This window comes from Loxodonta africana, chromosome 19 (assembly GCF_030014295.1).
Source record: "Loxodonta africana isolate mLoxAfr1 chromosome 19, mLoxAfr1.hap2, whole genome shotgun sequence".
Taxonomy (NCBI): Eukaryota; Metazoa; Chordata; class Mammalia; order Proboscidea; family Elephantidae; genus Loxodonta; species Loxodonta africana.
Window position 1 is genome coordinate 7,495,975 of NC_087360.1, and position 20,445 is coordinate 7,516,419.

Below are 20,445 nucleotides of genomic sequence, written 5' to 3' on the forward strand. Positions count from 1 at the left end.
ACAGTATGAGTGGGAGTTAGCCAGGCAAACGGGGATGGGTGGGAACAAAGGCCTGAAATAGCATGGAATGTGCAGGGAATTGTACTCGGATACAAGGCAGGAAGTGGAGAAAGTCTGATCACGGAGAGCCTTAACTGACATTTTAAGGTTGAGTGAGTCTGTGTATACACATTAAAAATAAGACAATATAAAAACCTGAAAGTAGCAAGGCAGGCAAAAAGCCATAGGACATAGCAGTTATTCATAATAGCCAAAAGGTGGAAACTGTCCAAATGTCTATCAACTGACGAATGGATAAACAAGATATGGTATAGATGCACAATGGAATATTATTCCACCAAGAAAAAAATGAACTACCGACACATGCTACGACATGGGTGAACCTTGAAAACACTATGCAGAGAGAAAGAACCCAGACACAAAAGGACGAATATTGTGTGATCCCTCTTATACACCTAGAATAGGCAGCTGCACAGAGATGAAAGTTTATCAGTGGTTACGAGGGGCTGCGGGAGAAGGTAGTGGGAGTTTTAACTGAAAAGGTACTGAATTTGTTTGGGGTGATGGCAAACTTTGGGAAATGAATAATGCTGATGATAGGAGCACATGATAAATGCAATTAATGTCACTGAGTTGTACACCTAAAAATGGTTAAAATGGCCAACTTTTTTATTATATTTTACCACAATAAAACTTAAAGATATAAATTATACCTTGGGGGAAAAAAAATTCAAGAGACCACTGGTCTATTCTACCTAGGCTGCCGGCATTCAACAAAAAGGAAGCTACTGGTTATCCAAAGCACATATGTGTGGCTACTTGCATAACCCTATCTGGATAAATTTGAGCACCCAGATTACTTAGATGTATTCTCTTACTTGGAGCCCTGGCTGTGCAGTGAATAAGAGCTTAGCTGCTAATGAAAAGGTCACCCGTTTGAATCCACCAGGTCCTCCCTGGAAGCCCTAGGCCGTTCTACCGTCCTATAGGGTCACTATGAGTCAGAATCGACTTGACAGCAACAGGTTTTTATTCTCTTGCTCAAAAATATCTTATCAAAAATTACCCAAGAGAGTACCAAATGTGCTTATACAGGCACTGCAAATAGATCCCAAATCTCTGAGTCCCAAAAGAAATAGCGGAAAGAAGGCTGAGTATCCTGCATCCCATCAGGCCAGGTGTTCTATGCCCACTAATGAAATTCTCTGCTCTGAGTACTTGAAGGAATAAAGACTTAGCTGCCTCACTCAAAGCAAGGGATAATAAAAGAATGTGCATGACTCATGAGAATATAGTGCCTTATTTAGTTATTGCTAACTTCCTCTCCCCCCCCCCCCACACACAACGGGTGTGTCACTTGTTCATTTCCTCATGGAACATTCAAGGAAAGAATTTTACCCTGAAAGCGGACAGCTAAAATTCATGGATTTCATAAATATTTATTAAGAATCTACTACATGCCAGGCACGGTTTCAGGGTCTGGGGGACGATGAATGGAGTAGAGAAGGTCTCCCCACTTGAAGTTCATATAGTCAATAAACAAGCCAACCAAGATAACTTCGGATAGTAGTGTGAAGGGGGTAAAACCTGGGAATGCGATAAAGTGACAGGGATGGGGAGGGTGGCAACTTTAGTTGGATTGGTTGCAGAAGGCCCGAGAAAAGGCAGGGCCAGAGAGAGGTGGAGAGTGGCTGGCTTTTGGGCTTGAAAGGTAGGCAGGGGCTAGATCTGCAGGGCCTTATAAGCTACAGTATGGATGGGCAGGTACCACAGAGCAGTAACTACAATCTCACTGTAATCTCACTAATTAAGTGAAAAAGCTGACCCTTTTAGTACCAGATCGACTGAGAAGAGAGCCTGTTCATAATCCATCTTCCTGGAAGGGACTCCTGTTCCTAATTTGAGGAAAGGTGCCAGTGTGCCTCAGGTGAGAACTTGGGTTTTATTTAAGTGAAATGGGGAGCTAATGAAAAGTCTGAAGCAGAAGAATGACAAGGTCTGGCTTGTGTTTTAAAAATCTACTTTTAGGCAACAGTATGGGCAGTGGTTGTACAATGACAAGAAAACCCAAAAAACCAAACCCGTTGCTGTCGAGTTGATTTCAACTCCTAGAGACCCTATAGGACAGAGTAGAACTGCCCCATAGGGTGTCCAAGGAGCTCCTGGTGGATTTGGACTGCCACCTTTTGGTAGCAGCCGAACTCTTAACCACTACGCCACTAGGGTTTCCATATAATGACAATGGTGGAATAATAATAACAATCACCACCACTGACTGCTCTGACAAGGATTACAACAGAGGGTAATCCAGACAGAGCTGGAGAAAAATGTAGCACAAAATTCTTACTCAGAAAGAAAGACCAGACTTGTTGGCCTGACAGAGACTGGAGAAACCCTAAGAGTATGGGCCCCAGACACCCTTTCAGTTCAATAACGAGGTCACTCCTAAGGTTCACCCTTCAGCCAAAGATTGAACAGCCTCATGGAACAAAACAAGGCTAAAGGGACACACCAGCCCTGGCACAGGGACTGGAAAGCAGGAGGGAACAGGAAAGCTAGCAATAGGGAACCCAGGGTTGAGAAGGGAGAGTGTTGACATGTCACGGGGTTGTTAACCAATGTCACAGAACAATGTGTGTACTGTTTGATGAGAAACTAGTTTGTTCTGTAAACCTTTATCTAAAGTACAATAAAAGAGGAAAAAAAAAAAGATAAACTCAGATTAACAGTCTAATATAGGTTGGGATGGCTTTTTGAAAGCAGAGAAAAACGACTGCTGGAAATACAGTTTAAAATAACTTGGAAAATGTATAGTTCAATATTCATTCTTTGTTTTTCCAGCAAAAGACTGAAATGATTTTAAAATGAAGGCATTTTCTATATTACCTTGTATTGGATCCAACTTTGTGATATCTGGATCAGGCAAAATTTAACCAGGAACACAGAATTAGAGGCATTTTATTTAGGGAATTCGTTGCACAGGTGCAGGAGGAACTGAGGGGCCAAAAAGGAAAATGGTGGTCAACGCAGCAGCAGGAAGCCCTCAGCACCCCTGGGCTGGAGAGACTCCCAGAGGCTGATTGAGACAAAATTTTGCCAGCAGGAGGCCCAGATAAGAGGCAACCCCTGCTACCATACGCACTGACTCAAGAAAGAGAAATACTCTGGCATCTCCCTTCTCCCACTCTCCAATCTCTCACCACGTCTCCCATTGGCTGACCCTAGTGAGAACCTGGCTGCCACGGGAGTCTGGGAAATCAGGACGTGAGAGCAGTCCCCTGCTAGAAGCAGAGCCAGGGAAAGAGTGAAGAATGAGCTGGAGAGTAAACCAGACCAGGACTGGCACAGGGGAAAAAAAAAAAAAAATTACTTCTGAGTTTTTAATAGTTGTTTTCTGCAAACAAAAACAATGCCCACTCCGTCCCTGAAAATTAAAAAAAAAAAAAAAAAGTTTAAGATCCTGAAATGAGTGTCGTAACATCAATGAACAAATGTTAAGAGCCATAGTTCACATCGTAACTAATCAGCAAGCAAAGAGGATGCTTAATTTTTCTCAAATAAAATGTGTATTAAAAAAAAAGGAAAAAGCAACCATGACTAATAAAAACATAATAAAATACAAGAAGAAGGATCATGGCTAGTTGTATATTTGAACTCAAAATAAGCTCAAATACATTTATGTTGCCAAAAGTCTACTTCTCTGGCACACTGAAAACGAACCTTTTACCTAGCAGAACTTTAATGCGAACAGTGAAACCAATATTCAGCCTGGGAAACAGCTCCTTTATACCTGAGATCCAGAGTCAGCCAAGTAGGGAGGCTCGCTTCCATTTGTAAAGTTCTAGTGCCACCACTTGACCATATCCGTTCCTTGCACATAGAACACAACTACAGATTCGACTGGAGATTTTGGTCTTAGAATTGGTCGTCTTCAGCTTCAATCACTCAAATATCAAAGAAATACAAACATGAGTAGTGAGGTACCATTTTTACCTATCAAATTAGCCAGAGCTTTTTAAACAATGAGATTGCTGGGTTGAGGCGGCTACAGTAGGCATTCAAACGCGCTGGTAGGAACGGACAGTGTTGCGTGAGATCCTCAGACTCACGGTGAACTGATTTATGTTCACCAGAAGGGAACGCTGCCTGGTCCTGTGCCATCTTCATGATCGTTGGTATTTTTGAGTCCATTGTGACTGTTGTGTCAGGCCATCCTACTGAAGGCTTCCCTTGTTCTCACTGACCCTCTACTTTACCAAACATGATGTCCTTTTCTAGTGATTGGTCTTTCCTGATGGCGTGTCCAAAGTCAGCGGGCCGAAGGCTCACCATCCTGGCTTCTTACTGTATTTCATTGACCTGTCTGTTAATTTGCTGCTACCACGCTGATTTAATTATTGAGCTTTTACAAAACGTTTTAAGATCTGGCTGGGCTAATTCTCCGTCATTACGCCGGTTCTCCTGACTTATTCTGGCTATTCTTATTTATTTTTGTATATGAACTTTACAAGAAGTTTGTCTAAGGCCTAAGTAAATAAATAGTTACTGGGACTATGCTTTTAGTATAGGCCAAATTCCATTAAAATAAGTACCACTGATAAATTAAGGTATTTGCATTTAAAAAGTCATTATTATTGAGAAATGTTAAGCGTAATAAAATTTGCAAAGCACAAAATAATGTTATAAAAACTTGCAGTTAGCTGTATTACCTACATAATATCAATAGCTGGCATTTTCAGGCACTTACAAGTACTGTGTTAAACGCTCTTTATGAACCGTGACTCAAACCTCAGGTCACTAGAAGGTAGGTCCTCGTTTTAGAGATGAGGGAATTAAAGCCTGTTGCTTTTGTTAGCTGCTGTTGAATCAGCCCCAGACTCATGGCGACCCCACGTACGACAGAATGAAATGCTACCCAGTCCTGCACCATCCCCGTGACAGGTTGTGGATTGGGCCATTGTGATCCACAGGGCTTCCACTGGCTGATTTTCAGAGGTAGATTGCCAGGCCTTTCTTCCTAGTCCATCTGAGTCTGGAAGCTCCACTGAAAGTTCAGCATCAGAGCAGCACCCAAGCCCAGACAGGGTAAATAACTTGTACAGGATCAAACAGCTAGTAAATGAGAGAGCCAGAATTCAAATCTGGACTTGTTTTACTCTAATGCCCAGGATGTTAATTGCTATGCTACACCAAGGCTTCTGAATAGAAATATTTTTCTCAACTGGCAAAACAAAGGCAAATTAATTCCAGTAACATCAAATTAAGTTTACTTACGTTACGCGCAAGTACAGCAAAAGACTAAAGAGGCAGAATAGTACGTGTCACATCAAGTCTGTGTGCTAGGTAGCGGCTGCTGCCTTGCAGCTCCTCATTTGCCCTTCTCGGTCATCCTCCAAACTTGGGGGGACTTAAACTTGCAGATGACACTTACCAGCCTCCCAGATGGCTTTCTGTCTGGTTCTGCCATGTCTGGGTACCGGCACAAGAATTAGAGAGTTGGAGAGGGTGAAGAGCTAACTTCTCTTTTGGTGGTGGCTGGGCAGTGGCAGGAAGGCCGCATGGGAGCAAGTGTTCGGCAGCAGCGATGGGAGCAGACCCCCAGGCTCCCGTGCAGCGGTGGTGGGGACGGACCCCCAGGCTTCTGTGCAGCGGCTGTGGACCCAACAGCATCTTCAAAGGCTTAGCAGCAAATGTGGGCTCGTGGCTCCAACTCAGGGGCAGAGGCAGCTTCCTGATCTTTGCTAAAAGTCCCCTCTCCCTTTAGCTTCTCTAGCACCCCTTCTCTCTTTTTTGCTTCTTTAGTCCTTTTAACACCTTTATAACCAATTTCTAGCATTAAATCCTTCTTTGGTTGAAATATCTAGAGTAGGTCCTATTTTTCTGACTGGACACTGAGTGACACGCTCTGCAGCAAAAGCTATACGCATACTGACTTAGTGTTAACATTGAAAAGATTGTTATTTATATACATGGAAGAAATAGGATATAATAAGCTGCTTTTCTTGAGTGGGGAGCAAAATATTTTTGCATTTTCTTTCCTTTATATATGGTGCAAACAGTTGACAGTCTATAGAAATTATACAAGTCACCATGGCAAAAAAAAAAAAAAAAAATCTGATTTATTAATTTAGGGCATGAGTTCAATATGAGACAAAATTATGCTAATACTAAGCATCTTAGTTATTGTGGGGTAACATTTAACAAACAGCTGTATAACACTGAGCACACAATTTTAAAGCCATAATAAATATGGTCAGTTAACAGTAGACTCCAGACTTCCTCTTGACCTTGAAAAAGGTTTGATGATTTACTATAATCCACTAAGAAACATCTAAATGGGAAGAAACACAGAAGAGGTTTTTATGAGTGTCACTTAGTTTTTTTAAAAATAGAAAATGGACAGATTAGTTACACTATAGAACTTAAGATTTAACTGTATTGATAAAAATCTATGTATAAAATTATTAGGCACTTTCAACAGATATGGCTAGAGGGAAAGATACATTTTAAGGGCTATGAATTTGTCTCCAGAATAAATATTATACCTTGTTGAAGAAAAGTAATTAATCATATACCATTGACTACAAGAGACTAAGCTAACGTTGGAAGTTATTAATGGAAGTTAACAAAACGTAGGCTTATTTTGGTCAGTCATAAAAGGGCAAATACTGTCTGATTCGACTTATATTAATATCTAGAATATGCAAGAGCACAGAAATCAAAGTTTATTGGTTACTAAGGGTGGACAGGAGGGAAGAGGAAGGGGGACTGACTGCCTAGAAGGTACTGAGCTTCCGTGACTGACAATGGAAAAATTGAGAGACAGTGTGATGGTTGTGTAACACGATGTATGTTATCAATGTCATTAATTGTACATGTAAAAAACACTGAAACGGCAAATGTTTTGTTACACATATATTTACCACACACACAAAAAATGTAGGCTTATTTTAATACACCTGATACGAACCAAAGGAGAAAAAAAAGAACAATACTTTGGTTTACTAAAACTACTAGAACATGATTAAAGTAAAAAACTTACCTGATATTTATGTCCAAAATAGGAGTAAAAGTAATGTATGTGCATATTCTATACATGAAAAACTTTGGGAGGATGCATACAACAAAATGACAACAGTGAGCCTGTCTCTGGGTAGTGAGATGTCAAGAAATTAGTTTCTTTTTTTGCCCTTCCATATTTCTCTTTTTTCTAGAGTGAACATGTATGTCTCAGGTCATTAGGAAGAAGAAGAAATAAAAGTAATTTATACCCAAGGAAGACAGTAATTAATGCCTTTTAAAATTTAGTTTTTCACTTGCTTCAGTATCAAGAACAACACTTTAAAATAGAGAATGGAGGGAAGGAGTGTGCTGTCTCATTAGAGGGAGAGCAGCTGGGGGTATATAGCAAGGTGCGTCTAAGTTTTTGTATGAGAGACTGCATTGAATTGTAAACTTTCATTTAAAGCGCAAAAAAAAAAAAAAAAATGACACTTTAATGAGGAATCTGAGACCATTTCATTTACATACCTGGACCCAGGGACAGATTACCCAATAAGCAAGGTACAAGCAAGGTACGCACGGGCTTAATTGGGCTTACTTACTAATCTCTGGTGCACAATTTTCATTAGTTTTTCATCATATCAAAGATGTGGCAACACCTACATGAAGTCAGGCACTAATTAGTAAGTAAACACAAGTAAGCCTGTGCGGGCCTTGCTTACTGTAAGCCAGTGTGTACCCTGCTTACTGGTTAATCCATCCCTGCGTCCCAGGTATGTAGATGAAACCCCACATAAGTTAAATGACCTGCCTGAGGCCACATGACCTGCCCAAGGGCACGCTGCTGCTTAGCAGCAGAGCTGAGATTTGAACCATGGTCTCGATCTGGTCTAGGCCTCTCTTACACAACAAGCAAAAATTTTAAGCGTGCACTCACACATTGAAAACCACATTCACCTCCAGAATACTAGAAAAGGCTGGGCCACTTTCAAGACCCTTGAAATATAAGTCATGTCAGCCAAGTTTACCTTTATAATTTCACAGGGAGCAGCGTCTGGGGGCACAGGTTTCCCACAATGCTTTGAGTATTCCATTATAAAGACTGAAGCTTCATCTAAACTATGAAATCAAAGAGAAAAAGAGAGGGACATGGAAATGTTGGGGGTGACAAAATTTGTTCACCTCCTTAACTATGGTGATGGCTTCACAGTGTATACATTCTTACCAACTTGTACACTTAAATAGTACATGCAGCTTATTACGTAAATATCGATTACACCTCAAAAACAATACTGGTTCATCAACAACAGTAGGTAATTATGGTTGGATCACAGATGAGAGCCAAGAAGGAAGAAATCCATGGCACAGAGGTCAATACAGTCAGACCAAAGGTAGGGATGGGTCAAGAATATCCTTCAGTCCTCACTGAGATTTTCTCTCTTAGGGCTGGCCTGTTTCTTCCTTTTCCTTATCATTTTCCATACCCACCCTTCCAGCCCCATCCCATGAAGCTTACTGCTTCTAAAGTAGGGGTGCTGGAAAATTAGATAACCAAGCTCAGCAAACACTGTACGTTACATAAAGCCATCGATTCTCTCAGCAGGCGCCTAAGGAATAAAGCAATAATTTAGGATATTAGAGCAGGACTGTGAGACACCTATTTTGGGGGCTCAGACAGTTTGTCTGTTTCTAACTTCATTTTCCAAGAGCTGAATTACAAAACAACGAACCTCTGGGTACAGGCTGTGTTACAGCTTCATATTTACAGACTTTGATTACAACTGAATTGTTTGATATTCCCCCCCTCCCAAAAAAGATAAATTTTTAGGAAATTCTATAGCAGTTAAGTTTTTTTTTTTAAATTAACTTACCTTAACTCTTTTGCCAAGTAGTTGACTAGCTCAGTAATATCGTTAGTATTCATCACGTGCAGTTTCAATGCTTGAAAGTGTTTTGTCTTCGCCAAAATCCCAAACTCCTTCTTATTTATGATGTTATTCAGAATCAAACTTCTAATCTACAGAACGACAGATATCATTATATTAAAAACGGGTTCAACTCTAGCTCTATTCAATACCGAAACATTTCTGATAACCAGAAGCTAAATTATCATTGCCTTGTGGCTAGGCATCCTTCTTATGAGGGTGGGCATAGCAGAAGGGGAACTGCCCTGGCCCATTTTAGGATACAGTAAAGAAATAAAAAGCAGTTATTGTCGTGCACACTGGGACTTTTTATGAGGAATAAAATCTGTTTATAATCATAAGCATTTAAGCCTACAAATTTTCTGCCGAGCACAATTTAAAATGTATTCCCTAAATTCTGGTATGTAATGCTGTCATTAATTTTCTAGGTAGTTTGCAGTTAGGATTTTGATTTCTCTAAGAGCTGATTAGCAGATAATTTAAAGATATCCTGAGGACTGGATGTTTTGGAAACGGGTTGCCCTTTCTGCTATTAATTTCCAGTTTTCTGGCACTGTGGTTAGAGTGTGGCTGTTGTACCATCCGTACTTAACCATCCAAACAACACGCACTCACCAAGTGTCTTTATACACCAGGCATAACGCTGGGCCCTGACGATACAGCAGTGAACAAAACAGCCAGCGTTCCTGCCTTCTGAAAAATTTACTGAGGTTTTAAAAAAGCAAAATAATTTTATAAATTAACAAACAGCTAGAGATACTAACTTTCAACAAGGAGTACGGACCAGCTTATTTTTGATTTGGGGAAAGTTATTACCTGCCAACACAAAATTTTTCTTAGCAAAAAGGAGATGAAGTTGCCTCTTACTTGATGTGAAAATCCTGCTAACTGGCCGGTATTCATATGCTCCTCTAATTGCTGTAAAATGATCTGAGGATCGCAGGAGCCCAGAAAGTTCTGGAGAAAAGGGAGGCCATGTTTAATGGAAAACTATTATTACTACTAATTTTTTACATGTTTGTAAGAATTTCATTTTAAAATATCTTAAGAATTTCTAATAGAGAAAAAACACCTATATCAACAGAAATCAGTGAAATAAGGAAAAGAGCATTTTATAAATACTTATTCCAACCATAAAAGCTGTATATCAGGCATGTTGATGTTCTAAGGGCCAAAGTGAATCTATTTAAATACTGAAACCATCTCTGGAAACTACCAATGAATGAGTTCATGCATAGTCAAGGACAAAAGTGAGTCTAAGACAAGCATAGATGGGTTTGAAATAAATGCAAGAGACAAAAAGCCAAATACACAAATTTGAACCAAAAAACCAAACCCCATAGGGTTTCTAAGGAGTGGCTGGTGGATTTGAACTGCCGACCTTTTGGTTAGCAGCCGAATGCCTAACCACTGTGCCACCAGAGCTCACCACTCATAAAACCCCACTCTGCCCCCACCCTGTTCTCTCTCACAGCCAGTCACTAAGTCAAGCTCCCTTCCTTTGTAGTCTTATCCACCTAGACCATTGGCATTGCGACCACCCTACTTTAGATACTTATCTCTTCCAGGTTTCCCCTTCCCACCCACAAGGTTGGTATGTATGGATCAGGTGAGAGCAAATCCTATTCAGATGAAATAGCTCCCCAACAGGTTTCCCTTCTTGCCATCTCTCTCCTCAGATCCTACATGGCTTATTCTTCCTAAATACTACCTTGATCATTTCACTTGACTCTTCAAAGAATATCTATCGCTTTCCACTGATTAAAAAAATCAAGCTCCAACCTCTCTTAAGGCATCCCTTGGTGACCTTAATGTACCTTTCAGTTTCACCTCCCATTAAACTCCTATGCCCACCTTCCACCCACCCATAATATGCTCCTGCTTTATGGGCCCGGTGAAAAGAAAAGACTGCTTCTGCAAATCAAAACCAAACCCGTTGCCGTCAAGTCGATTCCAACCCACAGTGACCCTACAGGACAGAATAGAACTGCCCCATAGAGTTTCCAAAGAGCAGCTACTGGATTGGAACTGCCATATTTTTGCTTAGCAGCCATAGCACTTAACCACTGCACCACCAGGAGTCCAATATGAAGCCTTCCGTTTCTTTGGCAGCCCAGGAGGAATAATTTACAAGATACCTTAATTTGCTGGTGTCTTTTTTCCGAGTGGGGCATGAGCATGAGACAGGCCAACGCAAAAGCTGGAAGCTCTAGCTGGACATACTGCCTGGCAACACTGATCATGTCGAGGTCATCTGAAACTGGACATCTTCAAGAGAGCACATTAGCTAGTTAAGAACCTGACAGGATCACCAGATTATACTGGCCTTTATAGCTTGCCACAGTTGTTACCTTTCTAGGCTTCCAACAATTTTAAATACTAAAGTGCTAAAAAAAAGTGCTAGAGCCCAGCATATGCTTAAAGAGTAAATCAAGTCCTTCCGGGCATTCTTCATGGAATAATGGTCTACCTACAGGAACATAGGTACCATATGCTATCATGATTATGCCTGAAAGCCTCTGTGCCACAGAGTTAGTTCTGAACCATAGCAGCCCTGTACATAACAGAACATTGCCTGGTTGCGCTCCATCCTCACAATCGTTATGATTGAGCCCACTGTTGCAGCCACTGTGTCAATCCATCTCATTTAGAGTTTTCCTCTTTTTTTATGGACCCTCTACTTTATAAGCACGACGTCCTTCTTCAGGGACTGGTCCTTCCTGATAACGTGTCCAAAGCTCCTGAGACAGTCTCGCCAGCCTCCCTTCTAAGGAACATTCTGGCTGTATTTCTTCCAAGACAGATGTATTTGTTCTTCTGGAAGTCCACGGTGTGTTCAATATTCTTTACCAACCAACACCATAATTCAAAGGCATCAATTCCTCTACAGTCTTCCGTATTCACTGTCCAGCTTTCGCATGCATATGAGGCGACTGAAAAATCTATACACTGAAAGCCTACACATGCCTAAAGATAAATTCTCAGAAGACTCAAATCAAAATCATGCGATTTAGGGTAGTCACAAAGCGTACCCTATGCTTACATTAAAATTCAGTACTAATTTTAGACAATGCTTATTAAATATGTTTACTAATTATACTGTACTTGGAAAACAGACGTAAAAACAACAGATATTTTATTATAAAAACAAGTGGGATGCTTAGCTTCCCCAAAAAATTGCTCATAAGAGATGTGTATTAGAAAGGATTTTTATAAGCAACACATTTTATATTTTTTTGGTAGAAAAACAAGTCTTTTACTTACTCTAAGACGGCGATGAGACTCTCACAACAATCTGATAACTGATTCGGACTTAAAGGGCAAGAGGCTGAAGATAAAAACAACAGTGATATATACACACTTACACAGTATTAAATGATACTGTCAGCGTTTCATAGGACAAAAAAAAAAAAAAAAATACCTGAAAGCAGTGGTATCTGTATCACGCGCTGCCACGCTTTGCTAAAGTAAGGAACCTGTGGAGATCAAGGTATTCAGGAATTCATGTCTGAGAGATTAAGAACTCTCTTCATTTTCCAGGCACAGAACTGTATACTTAAAGCTCACATTCTGAATGCTAAGACCAAAGTCGTAAATTGGTATTGCCTTCTTTGAGGCCATTAAGATGCTAGGTCGATTTTCCTTATAATTTTATAGCTCAGGATCTTACTCTAAAATTCTGGCTGATTCATTATTGTTTCATTTGGCAAAAAGGGCTAGAACTCAACTTAGAAACCAAAATTTACACAAGCCTGTTATGTGCCAGACTCTGTGCTAGGACTACAAGAAGGGGAAAGAGGGCAAGAGAAAGAATTTGAATAAGATGAATAAGTTAACATACATTTCCAGCAATCAGAGGAGTGGTTAAATAAACTACAGTACATCTATATTATGGGGGTTAATGTAAGAGTTAAAAATAATGAGATACTTCCAAAGAGTTACCATATTCTCTGCAATTCCCACTGCTAGGTATACACTCAAGTGAGAACATGTCCACACAAACACTTGTACACAAACGTTCAGAGCCAGTGAGTGGTTCTTATTCACAATAGCCCAAATGTGAAAACAACTCAATGTCTACTAACTGATGAACAGATAAAGAAAATATGGTACATCCATAAAATATTATTCAACCATCAAAGGACACGCCACGACATGACTGAACCTTGAAAACACGATGCTGAGTGAAGAAGCTAGTCATAAAAGGCCACACGTTGTATGATTACATTTCCATGAAATGTCCAGAATAGGCAAATACACACAGATTACTCGTCGCCAGGGGCTGGGAGTAGGGAGGGACGGGGAGCGACTGCTAACAGGTATGAAGTTTCTTTTTGGGGTGATGAAAATGTTCCCAAATCAACTGTGGTGATGGTTGAACAACCATGTGAGTCGACTAAAAACCAATGAACTGTACACTTTAAAAGGGTGAATTTTATAATATGCGAATTATACCTCAATTAACAAAAAGAGAGATAGATCTATATGTGCAGATATGAAACTATCTCCAAGATACTATTATATGAAAAACATTTTGTTTAGAACATGACTGCATTTATATATACAAAAGTGTGTGTGTGTGTGTGTGTGTGTGCATATATGCATATACAAGCATATATGCTTGTATGTTAATAGGAAAACTCTAGAAGGATTCATAAGAAATTGTAAACAGTGGTTACCCCTCTGGGGAGATTTTCATGTTTTATGCCATATACTTCCATACTGTTGTAATTTCTTTAACTGAAGATAAATCAAGCATTTAAATATAATACATATTACAATGATGACTGTATGTGTAGCTTGTGAAAGTTAAAGTCTCGAAGGTCCCTGACTTTAAAGATCTTCAAAATCTAAGACGAGCAGTCTAACATGCAATTAAAATAAATCACGCTGTGACAAATGTTGTCGTTGTGGAGACATAGCATTTTGAGAGTGCAGGTGAAGCTGTGATCTTTGAGGCCTGGAGACTTGGGGAGGCGATGCTGTCAAGGAGGCGACATCGGAGCTGGGTGTTCAAGGCCCAGCACCACTCTAATGGAACATCAACCACCTGGAGCAGGTCATGCTGCTCTTTAATAAGAAGCCGGTTACTTAGGCCCTCTGTGCCCCCCAGTCACAAGGCCAGAGAGTGTGAAGGTTAAATTCAATACATTTGCTTTAAAAACTCACATACCTGCCATAAAGAATGGATGCCAGAGATGGCTGTTAAGACCTTTCTCAGATAAGGAATCTGCAAAAAATAAAATGAAGAAGTGGCGAAAACCACAAAAACAGAAAACTTGATACAAAGTATCAGGTTCCTAAAGTCACAAAAGAAGGTATCGGTGAAATTAATCTCTGGTGAGAAGTGCCAGAGAAGTTTTGCTTACAAATTCTCAAATGTCAAAAAAGGCCAGGAAGCCTCCGTTTTTCACAAGCGACGGATGCCATTTTTTGCGTGTGCACTTTCTCTGGCCTGACACCAAGTTCTTTTAGGTTTGGCCTGAAGCCCACGAGAGTGACTGTGTTTTCAGCATACATCTGGTTCAATAAGCAGCAGCAACGAAAGCACCCGGGGAGTGCTGTGCGAGAGCCAGGGAACAGACTGCGGTCTAGGGCACTGAGTCTCCTTACCATGCTGAAGCCAAGGAGCTTCTGCAGAAGCCCGTTCCAAAGCTGCAGGTCATAGACGCTGTATTCTAAACAAAGCTCTGCCACCAACCGCACCGCCTGAAGCCAAGCAGAAAAACATCACACCACTGTGAGACGTGAGTCATTCAAACCCACACTGAGAAAGGGAGGGCAGCTTAACATGAAATGTGCTGATAATCTAGGTGTCTCTACTGCCTAACATCCAAGAGGGCCCCCAACTCTCTAACGGGAGAAAAAAAAAGGGGGATTATTTTTTTCTGGTCATCGTGGACTCCCCAGTCAGCATCTCAGACCTTCCCCTTTATCTTCCTTTTATCCAAGTAGAATTTGCCCTTTGAGTCCACACATCCTCCCCACAGAAGGCTGAATTTCCACAGGTGGCCGGGAGGAAGGAAAACCACACTCCTCTCTGTGCAGAACCACCACCACCGCTACCGGCTGCTGTGCAATCAGTTCCGACTCACGGCAACCCCAAGTACGTCATAGTAGAGCTGTGCTCCGTAGGCTGTTTGATGGCTGATTTTTTGGAAGCAGATTGCCAGGTCTTTCTTCCAGTGCACCTCTGTGTGGACTCAAACCTCCTACCTTTTGGTTAGCAGCTGAGCGCTTAACCATTTGCAGTACCCAGGGACTCCCCACATAGGACAGCCAACCTCTTCTCCCTATCTAGATTATGGCACGCCAGGCCCCAGGGAAGGAATTATCAAAGTGCTCTCTCTTGTTCGTGAGGATGACTTTTGGCCTTGGGCTTTAAGGAAGAGAGGTAAGGGACCTTCCAAGTTGCCTTATTCACCCTCCAGGACAGTAAAGTAGACTTGTTCAGGAACAATGAGTTTCTCTTGTTGTGTCTTTCAGAAATCTGAGCATTGAGGTGGGCAAATGAATAAATACAATGGTGTCTGCCAAGATGGCAGCCACTGTGAGGTTGCTCGGGGTACATACCATGGATTCGTGGCTATGGTTTTTCCACAGACCCTTAATCATTCCTTCTTTGGGGCTGTTGCAAAATAATTCATACGTGATGGGGATATTCAAAGTCTCAAATGATGCCAGAAAGGTTATACACTTCAGATACGACCTGGAAAACAACAGGCATTTATAGGAATCATTCTTACAGGTCATATTTATATTTAAGATAAAAGCTACCAGGTGGAGATATTAGGCCAGTTTGTTCTTCAAAGTTTACTTTGGGTTTCCAAATATTGAATACTAAAATTAATTTGAGCAAGATGAAGGAAACATTCAGCTTTTAAATGTCCCTAAGAAACATTGAAAACAAGATGTTTTCAGTGGTCTGTTTCCCCTTTGCCAAAAACTCAAGGATATTCTAGGCAACAAAACTATAGACACACACTCTCCAATGCCTCTTATGAATTAAGGGGCTTCAAAGTTACAGTTCTCTAAAATGATCTGTTTCCTATTTCTTAATATGAGTTTTTAAAATAATTTTTATTGTGCTTTAAGTGAAAGTTTACAAATCAAGTCAGTCTCTCACACAAAAACCCATATACACCTTGCTACACACTCCCAATTACTCTCCTCCTAATGAGACAGCCCACTCTCTCCCTCCACTCTCTCTTTTCGTGTCCATTTCGCCAGCTTCTAACCCCCTCCACCCTCTCATCTCCCCTCCAGGCAGGAGATGCCAACATAATCTCAAGTGTCCACCTGATCCAAGAAGCTCACTCCTCACCAGCATCCCTCTCCAACCCATTGTCCAGTCCAATCCCTGTCTGAAGAGTTGGCTTTGGGAATGGTTCCTGTCCTGGGCCAACAGAAGGTCTGGGGGCCATGACCACCGGGGTCCTTCTAGTCTCAGTCAGGCCATTAAGTTTGGTCTTATGAGAATTTGGGGTCTGCATGCCACTGCTCTCCTGCTCCCTCAGGGGTTCTCTGTTGTGTCCCCAGTCAGGGCAGTCATCGGTTGTAGCCAGGCACCATCTAGTTCTCCTGGTCTCAGGATGATGTAGTTGCTGGTTCATGTGGCCCTTTCTGTCTCTTGGGCTCGTAATCGCCTTGTGTCCTTGGTGTTCTTCATTCTCCTTTGATCCAGATGGGTTGAGACCAATTTATGCATCTTAGATGGCTCCTTGCTGGCATTTAAGACCCCAGATGCCACTCTTCAAAGTGGGATGCAGAATGCTTTCTTAATAGATTTTATTATGCCAATTGACTTAGATGTCCCCTGAAACCATGGTCCCCAGACCCCTGCCCCTGCTACGCTGGCCTTTGAAGCATTCAGTTTATTCAGGAAGCTTCTTTGCTTTTGGTTTAGTCCAATTGTGCTGACCTCCCCTGTATTGTGTACTGTCTTTCCCTTCACCTAAAGTAGTTCTTATGTACTTTCTAATTAGTGAGTGCCCCCTCCCACCCACCCTCCCTCCCTCCCCCGTCGCGTAACCACAAAAGAATGTTTTCTTCTCAGTTTAAGCTATTTCTCAAGTTCTTATAATAGTGGTCTTAATCAGCATAATGCCTTTCAGGTTCCTCCATGTTATGAAATGTTTCACAGATTCCTCACTGTTGTTTATTGATGTGTAGTATTCCCTTGTGTGAATATACCATAATTTATCCATTCATCTGTTGATGGGCACCTTGGTTGCTTCCATCTTTTTGCTATTGTAAACAGTGCTGCAATAAACATGAGTGTGCATATATCTTTTCTTGTAAAGGCTCTTATTTCTCTAGGATATATTCCAAGGAGTGGGATTGCTGGATCATATGGTAGTTCTATTTCTAGCTTTTTAAGGAAGCACCAAATCGATTTCCAAAGTGGTTGTACCATTTAACATTCCCACCAGCAGTGTAGAAGTATTCCAGTCTCTCTACAGCCTCTCCAACAGTTAATATTTTGTGTTTTTTGGATTAATGCCAGCCTTGTTGGAGTGAGATGAAATCTCATTGTAGTTTTGATCTGCATTTCTCTAATGGCTAATGATCGTGAACATTTCCTCATATATCTGTTAGCTACCTGAATGTCTTCTTTAGTGAAGTGTCTATTCATATCTTTTGCCCATTTTTTAATTGGGTTATTTGTCTTTTTGCAGTTGAGTTTTTGCCGTATCATGTAGATTTTAGAGATCAGGTGCTGATCAGAAATGTCATAGCTAAAAACTTTTTCCTAGTCTATAGGGAGTCTTTTTACTCTTTTGGTGAAGTCTTTGTATGAGCATAGGTGTTTGATTTTTAATATGATTTTTAATATGATTTTTTTAAAAACTCCAATGATTTCAGTTTTATTGTTCACAGTACCACATAGTTACAGTGAGCACTTTATATGCATCTCAATAAAGTTTGAAAATTTTACTTACTTTACTTCTTCGATTGGTTTTTTGAAGAGAGACTCTACAGTTTGCTTGTCAGCCAAATACAGGAGACACTGAAGAGCCCGTGTTCTGTGGGCAAAAGTTAACTGACGTGTCCCCAAAGTCTGTAAAAGCAGAAAGGTTTGGAGTTACACGCCTGTGATGGGGGTGGGTACACAAGTTTCCCCTTAAGTAACGCTGCATGAAATCTGAATGGAGACCTTTTTTTTAAAAAAAACTAAAGTCAGTTTCTGCCCTCAAGGAACCCACAATACAGAACAGCAGTTCTCAAGGTGGGGTCCACGGATCCCTCTGAAGGGGGAACAGGTATCCCTATGGCCCTTTGAGGGGGAGGGGTCAAAACTATTTTCATCATCATAGTAATAAAACCACCAGTTGCCCTCAAGTCGATTCCGACTCATGGCAACTCAACGTGTATCAGATAGAACTGTGCTCCATGGGGTTTTTAGTCGTTGATTTTTAGGAAGTAGGTCACCAGGCCTTTCTTCCAAGGTGCCTCTGGATGGACTCAAACCTCCAACCCTTTTGGTTAGCAGCTGAACATGTCAACCATTTGTACCACCCAGGGACTCCTCCATAATAATACTAAGATGTATCTTCCTTTTTCACTGTGTTAGTATCTGCACTGATGGTGCAACAGCAATGGCAGGTGAGACTGCCAGCACCTTAGCATGAATCAAGACAGGGGCAGCAAACTGTGCAGTCTTCACCAGCATGCATGCACAATATTAAAAACAAAAGACACTTTTCACTTAAGAATGTTCTTGATGAAGCAGTGATCATTAACTTTATTAAATCTCAACTCTTGAATGTATATAATATTAATATAAATTCACATTTGAATATATACTTGGATGTATGTTAATATTAATTCACTGAAGTGTATTTATTAATAGGGAGCCCTGGTGGCACGGTGGTTAAGCACTTGGCTGTGATTCTAGTCCACAAGCTGTTCCTTGGGAGAAAAATGTAGCAGTCTGCTTCTGTAAAGATTAGAGACTTGGAAACCCTATGGGTAGTTCTACTCTGTTCTATGGGCTTGCTATGAATATGAGCTATAGACATTACAGTCTTGGAAACCCTATGGGGCAGATCTACTCTGTCCTATAGGTTCCCTATGAGTTGGAATCGACTCCATGGCAATGGATTATATTTATTAACATTCTGGATGACAAAATGGGGTACACATACGAAGCACGTATGTTGTATACTGCAGAACAATGGTTTTCTCAAGAAAAAGCACTTGTAGGATTTTTTGAGTTGTGAATTGAACCAGCCACTTTTCATGAAACACCAGTTTTACTTGCAAGAATGACTCACAGAAAAACTAAGGCTGTTTGGAAATGAGTATTTGGCAGACTTTTTCTGGAAAATGAACAAAGTGAGCCTGTCACATTAAGAAAAACAATTGACGGTGCTTGTAGCCAATGATAACATTTGCGTTTTCAGGTGAAAATTATAATTTTGGAAAACTTGTATCCTCCCCTGTAAGCTTCACAGCTTTTCCTTACAAACTTTCCTGATAAGGCCAGCGGTGAGGGTAATGAACGTGCTTTTTTGATACTTTATAGTGAAATATATCAATATTTGGGAGATGTGCCTAACTCAGCAAACCAGTATCTTCCAAAATCAGGCATGGGTAACAAATTCATTTAAAACACAAAATAAAGCTAGAGATTTTAGTTTAACAGATTACTAAGAATTCATTTATATCATTTCAGATTTTGATTTGTGGCTTTTTTTTTTTTTTTTTAACAGAACTTTCACTCATCAAGTCGTGATAGAATATGAAAGAATATCCATAGTTATCTGAAAAGGCTATTAAAATACTTCTCCCTCTCCCAACTACGTATCTGTATGGAGCTGGCTATTCTTCATATCCTTCAACCAAAACAGAAGCCAATGTGAGAACTTGCTTTCTTCCACAAGACAGATATAAAAGACGTTTGCGAAAACATAAATCAATGTCATTTTCTTATCACATCTTTTAATTTTGGAAAATATAGCTATTTTTCATAAAAAATGTTAGTATGTAATAGGTTTGGTATTTTTATTTTTAAATGGACTAACAGTTTTTTTAATTCTCAGTTTTACTTTCTAATATGGCAAATACTGGTAGATATAACCACATCAACAAAAGCTTCCGGCGGCGGGGTAGGGGGGCCAGTAATGCTGAAGAGTCTAAGGGGTTCCCGAGACCAGAAACTATGAGAACCGCTGGTTTGGAGGCAACCACAGAGGTTCAGATAAATAGGTAAACCACTCACTTTTTATGAAACGCCAGTTTTACTTGAAAGAATGACTGACAGATGAACTAAAGCTGTTTGGACATGAGTATTTGGCAGACATTTTCTAGAAAATGAACAAAAGCAGCCCTCAAGAGCTGAGAGAGCAGAGAGAGTCACCTAACTCAGTGTGGCCACACAAGAAGTGCCTCCAGCAGGAAGTGAATGGAATCCGGAAGGAAGAGTAATTATTAGCTACCGGAGAGGAAGGAGGGAGAGAATCTGCAAGACAGAACCCCAGGCAATGTGAACAACACATGCAAAAGCCTGAAGGGC

General features: G+C 40.7%; 1 protein-coding gene across 1 annotated transcript in view; it reads right to left on the minus strand.

The window, feature by feature from the left end:
- Positions 1 to 2,942: 2,942 nt before the first annotated feature.
- KNTC1 (kinetochore associated 1) overlaps positions 2,943 to 20,445 on the minus strand; it is an 81,040-nt gene continuing 63,537 nt past the window's right edge. The window contains exons 54-64 of the mRNA XM_064272135.1: positions 17,870 to 17,988; positions 15,501 to 15,636; positions 14,541 to 14,636; positions 14,101 to 14,157; positions 12,349 to 12,403; positions 12,192 to 12,255; positions 11,066 to 11,195; positions 9,795 to 9,884; positions 8,874 to 9,019; positions 8,031 to 8,121; positions 2,943 to 6,331 (exon numbers count right to left, since the gene is read on the minus strand). Coding sequence (XP_064128205.1) covers positions 6,311 to 6,331; positions 8,031 to 8,121; positions 8,874 to 9,019; positions 9,795 to 9,884; positions 11,066 to 11,195; positions 12,192 to 12,255; positions 12,349 to 12,403; positions 14,101 to 14,157; positions 14,541 to 14,636; positions 15,501 to 15,636; positions 17,870 to 17,988 — 1,005 coding nt within the window. The 3' untranslated portion in view covers positions 2,943 to 6,310. The remainder of the gene's footprint in view (positions 6,332 to 8,030; positions 8,122 to 8,873; positions 9,020 to 9,794; positions 9,885 to 11,065; positions 11,196 to 12,191; positions 12,256 to 12,348; positions 12,404 to 14,100; positions 14,158 to 14,540; positions 14,637 to 15,500; positions 15,637 to 17,869; positions 17,989 to 20,445) is intronic.